Genomic DNA, 5,829 nt, shown 5'->3' on the forward strand with positions numbered 1-5,829 from the left:
CGGGGTCTTCGCCAAGGTGATTCACTATCTCCTTACCTCTTCTTACTTTGTTCGGAGGGATTATCATGCCTTATACATGAAGCCGAGAGAGCTAGCCAGCTTAATGGAGTTCAGTTTGGAAAAGATAGAGTCAAAGTTTCTCATTTATTCTTTGCCGACGACAGCTTTGTGTTCCTCAATGCAAAGGAAAGTGAATGTGATACTATGAAGCTTGTTTTGCAAAGGTACTCTAGACTTTCGGGGCAACAAATTAATCTAGAGAAATCGGAAATATGTATGGGAAAAAGGATCAGTCCTCAACAGGGACGTGAGCTTGCTAATAGATTGGGAGTGCGCCTTGTCTCGAACCATGCCAAGTACTTGGGACTCCCGAGCTTTGTTGGGAAAAGGAAAAAGGAGGTCTTTGATGTTATCAAGGACAAAGTTTGGAATAAACTTAAAGGGTGGAAGAGTTCGATGTTCTCTCAAGCAGGCCAGGAAATACTTATAAAAGCTATTGTGCAAGCAATTCCGAGTTACACAATGAGCTGTTTTCGTCTTCCCAAGAAGCTCATCAACAATCTCCAAACATTGGCAGCAAAATTTTGGTGTGGGGACACAAAGGACAATAAGAAACTTCATTGGGGATCTTGGGCTAAACTTTGCAAGCCTAAAGAAGAAGGAGGTCTCGGCTTTAGGATTCTAACGGAGTTTAATCAAGAACTTTTGGCCAAACAAGGATGGAGACTTATCCAAAATCCTTACTCACTCTTAGCTCGGGTTTTAAAGAATAGCTATTATCCCACTACATCATTTATGGAAGTCGGCTGTCCCTCGGGTTCATCATGTATTTGGAAAGGTATTTGTAGGGGGAGAAGGATATTGAAGGAAGGGGCTCGATGGAAGGTTGGAAATGGAAGGAAGATAAGAGTTTGGGAAGACAAATGGCTACCTCGAATGGAAGGGACTATGCTAACTCAAAATCCCGGAGTAGAAGCTAATACAAAACTCAACCAATTCATCACAACCGATGGGCAGTGGAACATGGCAAAAGTCACTCAGCATTTTCATCCGAATGATGTTCCTTGGATACAAGGAACTCCAATTGACATGTATGTGGAAGACTCGCTGCATTGGCTCTATACTCCAAATGGCCAATACTTGGTAAAAAGCGGTTATAGAGTTGGTAGAGAAATGAATTTACATCCTCCTAGGTGCTCTAACATGGAAGAAATTCATAAATGGTGGAAGATGATATGGAGCATGAAGCTGGCCCCTCGAATCAAATTGTTTAGCTGAAGAGTTTGTCATAACTGGCTGCCAGCAAAAACAAATCTTCTTTATAGAGGAATGGAGGTAAACCCGACATCTGAGGCTTGTGAGAATGATGCTGAAACATTAACTCATGCTTTGTGGAAGTGTTCGAAAACCAAAGCAGTGTGGAAACTAATTCCTTGGTATGCGAAGTGTGATTTACTGGAGGAAGGATCTATGTTTGATATACTTACTGCTCTTCACAATCGGCTGAGGCAAACTGAGTTTGAAGATGCAATCAAAGTGATGTGGGCGATTTGGGAAAATCGAAATAGGAAATGGAATAAACTCCCACATATGAATGGTGTTCAACTTTTGGATTGGGTTTTCTCTGCTTACCCAAGAGACACTACTCAAAAGGCAGCTCCAATTCAGGTTGATGCGCCTCCCCCCCAAGCTGAAACTGTGGAAAAGACCCTCCCAAACCAGAGACTGTGTAAATTGTGATGCTGCACTAAACCAGAAATTAAAAGGTGTTGGTCTCGGATTCATTTGGCGTAATTGGACAGGGGAAATCAAGAGTGCTGGTATGGTTTATCTCCCCTGCAACTGCTCCACAGATATGGCCGAAGCATGGGCTATCCATGAAGCTATAAAGCACATCCCAGCAACGGTCACTGGCCCTTTCGAAATCCAGTCCGACTGTAAGACAGTGGTGGATGCTCTGCATAGTCAAGTCTCTCATCTTAGTGCAATTAGCACTCTCCTTCACAAGATCAAGACTAGATTGGAAGACTTTCAGGATTATAACATAATTCATGTACATAGAGAAAATAATGAATGTGCCAATTTGTTGGCTAAGAGAGGTTTAGAAACTCAAACTTCTCAAATTTTCTCTCATTTTTTTCCTAGTTGGTTAGCCAATTTTTGTAAGGATGACTTGCCTCATTTGATGTAGTCTTGTTTCTTTGTTTAATAAGATTTTCCTTTAAAAAAATAAATAAATAAATAAATAAATAGCTTAAACACCTAGGTAAATTCGTATATGAAAAAATTAGTTTTCTAAATTTCAATTTATAAGTAAATCTAAATAACTATATAAAAAAACAATAAAACTAAAAAACACTTCTAATACGAAACACATGAAAGTGTACCGAAACACCTTTTCGATAGGTGTGCGATAAAATTTTCTTAAAATATTTGTTCAATCTTTGTTTTTAGTTTTGTACACGAGCAATGGCCATTAAAGATTAGATTTAGAATATATGCATGCATTGTATGTACATAAATTAATAACAGGGACATTTGGAGTTTTCTAATTCAAATAGTCAAATAAGACTGAGAATTGAGAATTTGCCAAAGACAAGTCAAACTCAAACACTGCTTCAACTCATTCTTTGGATAACCCATTACTATTACACACTCCAGTTGTTGATTTTCAGTTTCAGAAGAGCTATGGTAAGTGCCCAACTTTCTCCCATTTTAATTTTATCTATGTTTCTATGGTTCTAAATTTATTTAATGGTGGAATAGGAAAGCAGTAATGAGCAACACCAACCAAAGTTGAAGCTTTACTCCTACTGGATTAGCTCTTGTTCGTACAGGGTCAGGATCGCTCTCAATTTGAAAGGTGACCATCACTCACCAATCACGATTCATTATTGTTAATTGTTCATTCGTCTGATATTATCCCAAATGATTTGGATTTGTAGGGATAAACTACGAGTACAAAGCAGTGGACTTACTGAAAGGAGAGCATCGCACCCCAGGTTTCTTTCTTAATTATATTCTCTTGATTAATCTGATATAATTTATTGAAATCTGTTGTGATTTGTGATTTTGGGTGTGGTTCAATTAGAGTTTTTGAAGCTCAACCCGATTGGATTTGTACCTGTGCTGGAGGATGAAGACATAGTTATATCTGACTCATTTGCTATCTTATTGGTCAGTGGTTGACTTACTCTTCTACTCTAGACTTGTAATGTTTTTTATGAAGTGGGCATACTAATTTTGTTAATCCAAAATTTGTTCAGTATTTGGATGAGAAGTACCCTCATCATCCACTATTGCCTTCTGATCTTAAGAAAAAAGCCATCAATTTGCAGGTAAGTTATCTCTCTCTTTTTCATTTAGGTAATTTCAAGTTTCATCGGTCTATTTTCATGGTTCAAGTAGCTTCACCGTTCGGTAATTTAACTACTATTTAGAAGATCAATTAACAACCCACATAATGTGATAAGAAGAGTCTCTATTAGCTACTAAGTCTAAGACTTGTTTTTCATGAGATATGAAAAAGGAGAATTAGGAAAAATAGACATTCAAAATGACGATTTGCAAATAGTCTTAAGCTTGGTGAAGCATTGTGTTGAGCATAATAAAACGTGTTTGAGAGAGAGCTTAAGAACCCTATGAAAACCATAATGAAGAGCTTTTATTCTCTGAAATAATCAAAATCGGATAAAGGACAACCCCACTAGTTTTTCAAGCCTCATGACTTATCCATTATCCTTCATTTTGTTTATGCTTTTGTTACGTTATTGGGTTGGTAGTATATTTCAGCTGAAATAATTAATGTTATGAGCTGACATGTAGGCTGCAAACATTGTTTCCTCAAGCATACAGCCTCTTCAGAATATAGCAATACTGGTAAGTGGTAATTATCTGGTTTCATTGCTGCTTTATTTCAGAAGAAAGCTATTATAATTAATTCATGACATTGATCCATTTCCAGAAACAACTTGAAGATAGAGTTACTCCAGAAGATAGAGATTCTTGGGTTAAACATTTTATTGAAAATGGCTTTGCAGGTTCGTGTTCACTAAAGCCAAATGGATACTTCTAATTACAGGATATAAATATAGATATAGATATATATGTATTTGCTACCTAATAGACTATAGTAATAGTGACTTTAAAGTTTTATTGTTTTCGTCGTAACTTGTACCGAATGAGTAGTGTGGCTAATATGACTACTCTTTGCATTTGTTCCAGCACTGGAAGAGTTGCTGAAAGATTATGCTGGAAAATATGCAACAGGAGATGAAGTCTTCCTGGTTTGATTTTTTTTTTTTAATTTTTCCTTCCCTTGACTTGATTAGTTCCTTATTAACATTTTTTCTGAAAAATTTTTATGCTGGCTAGTCAGTTAGCTCTGCACTTTTTAATTGTTTGAATTTATTGACACCCAGTAACAGACCCAAAATTTTTAATCAGTGGGGGCTTAATTATTATAAAAATATTTATTATTTATTTTACATTAAAATTATAATTATTTTGTGGGGGCTTTTTACTATTTTGTTGTATAATTATTTAATTAAATAGAAGATATTTAATTTTTTTTAACACTATTTTTTTATAGCCCCCACACTTTCTTTACTGCGTCCGTCCTTGTTGACACGTAACTACATTTTGCAGGCGGATTTATTCATAGCACCCCAGCTTTACAATGCAATTATAAGGTTCAAACTTGATATGGTACTGCTTCTTTCCAAATCACCTTGGGTTTGAATTTGATGAATTAGTTTAAATGCAAAATTTAGGGGTTGTTCTCTACCTTCTAATGCCATCTTTGCCTTACGTTAGAGTGTCCAAGTTTTTTTTTTTCTTTTTTTTTTGTCATAATCTTTATTGTGTCAAAATTTTGACAAGTTTTCTCACTCAATCTATGAACAGAGTGGATTCCCTCTTTTGTCCAGGCTGAATGAAGCCTACAGTGAGCTACCAGCATTTCAAAATGCCATGCCGGAAAATCAACCAGATAATCTTTCCTTCAGCACTTGTTGAGACAAATAATTAAGAGAAATAACGAACAGCTTTAGATTCCTAGTTAAATCTAAGAGCGCTTGTCATGTCTCTAGTCTGCTTGTGGTATGATATATTATGGTATGGTGTGCAGTGACAACCCTCCTTTAAGGCCACTCATGCAGTTATATTGTTTAATTAAGTTTATCTTCAAATCTTTTTCTATAGTTACAAACAACTCGCATTTTACTTTGCGTGCTGTTATATTTTGTTTAATACTATATATCAAATTGTTAGGATAGAAACCACTTAATTGTTTTTCTGTTAAATTCTGTTATAAAGTAGTTAGTCTGTTATGATGTAATCTCTTGCTTTTGTACTCTTCTTGGGATATAAATAAAGGCTTTACTCAGTTAGTTCAGTGGTTCTTTAACACCTCTGTTCTAGCTTGTGTATGATTCAGAAACTCTCTGTTTCATCTTCTTCCTCTTTCTTACATAATATCAGATTGCCTCTGACTTGCGTCAATGGAGTCCTCCTCGATTGATCCCACCACCAACTCGGCTTCTACTACACCTTCTGCATCTATCGCTCCCTCGATTCCTGCTTGGAATCCTTTTTTGCATTCTCTTTCATTTTCCCTCACGATCAAGTTGGATCGTCTCAACTTCTTGGCTTGGAAATCACAGGTGGTGCCTACTGTGATTGGCCATGAACTCGACGAAATATTGTTCTCTGGAGTTCCGCCTCCCTCCAATCTGGTTAATGGAAATCCCAACCCTCTGTTTGCTCAGTGGAGAAAGAAAGATCAATTACTTCTCTCTTGGCTTCGCTCATCCATGTCCGAAGGTGTGC

The 5,829-nt window shown here is 36.7% G+C and overlaps 1 protein-coding gene across 1 annotated transcript; it reads left to right on the forward strand.

Annotated features, from left to right (window-relative positions):
* Positions 1 to 2,371: 2,371 nt before the first annotated feature.
* LOC115715078 (glutathione S-transferase zeta class) lies at positions 2,372 to 5,440 on the forward strand. Its single transcript, XM_030643873.2, has 10 exons — positions 2,372 to 2,691; positions 2,767 to 2,863; positions 2,946 to 3,002; positions 3,092 to 3,177; positions 3,267 to 3,338; positions 3,826 to 3,879; positions 3,965 to 4,040; positions 4,225 to 4,286; positions 4,648 to 4,707; positions 4,906 to 5,440. Exons 1-10 carry the CDS (start codon positions 2,689 to 2,691, stop codon positions 5,014 to 5,016), a joined length of 678 nt encoding a protein of 225 aa, XP_030499733.2. The 5' UTR covers positions 2,372 to 2,688; the 3' UTR covers positions 5,017 to 5,440.
* Positions 5,441 to 5,829: the final 389 nt, after the last annotated feature.

This window comes from Cannabis sativa, chromosome 4 (assembly GCF_029168945.1).
Source record: "Cannabis sativa cultivar Pink pepper isolate KNU-18-1 chromosome 4, ASM2916894v1, whole genome shotgun sequence".
NCBI lineage: Eukaryota > Viridiplantae > Streptophyta > Magnoliopsida > Rosales > Cannabaceae > Cannabis > Cannabis sativa.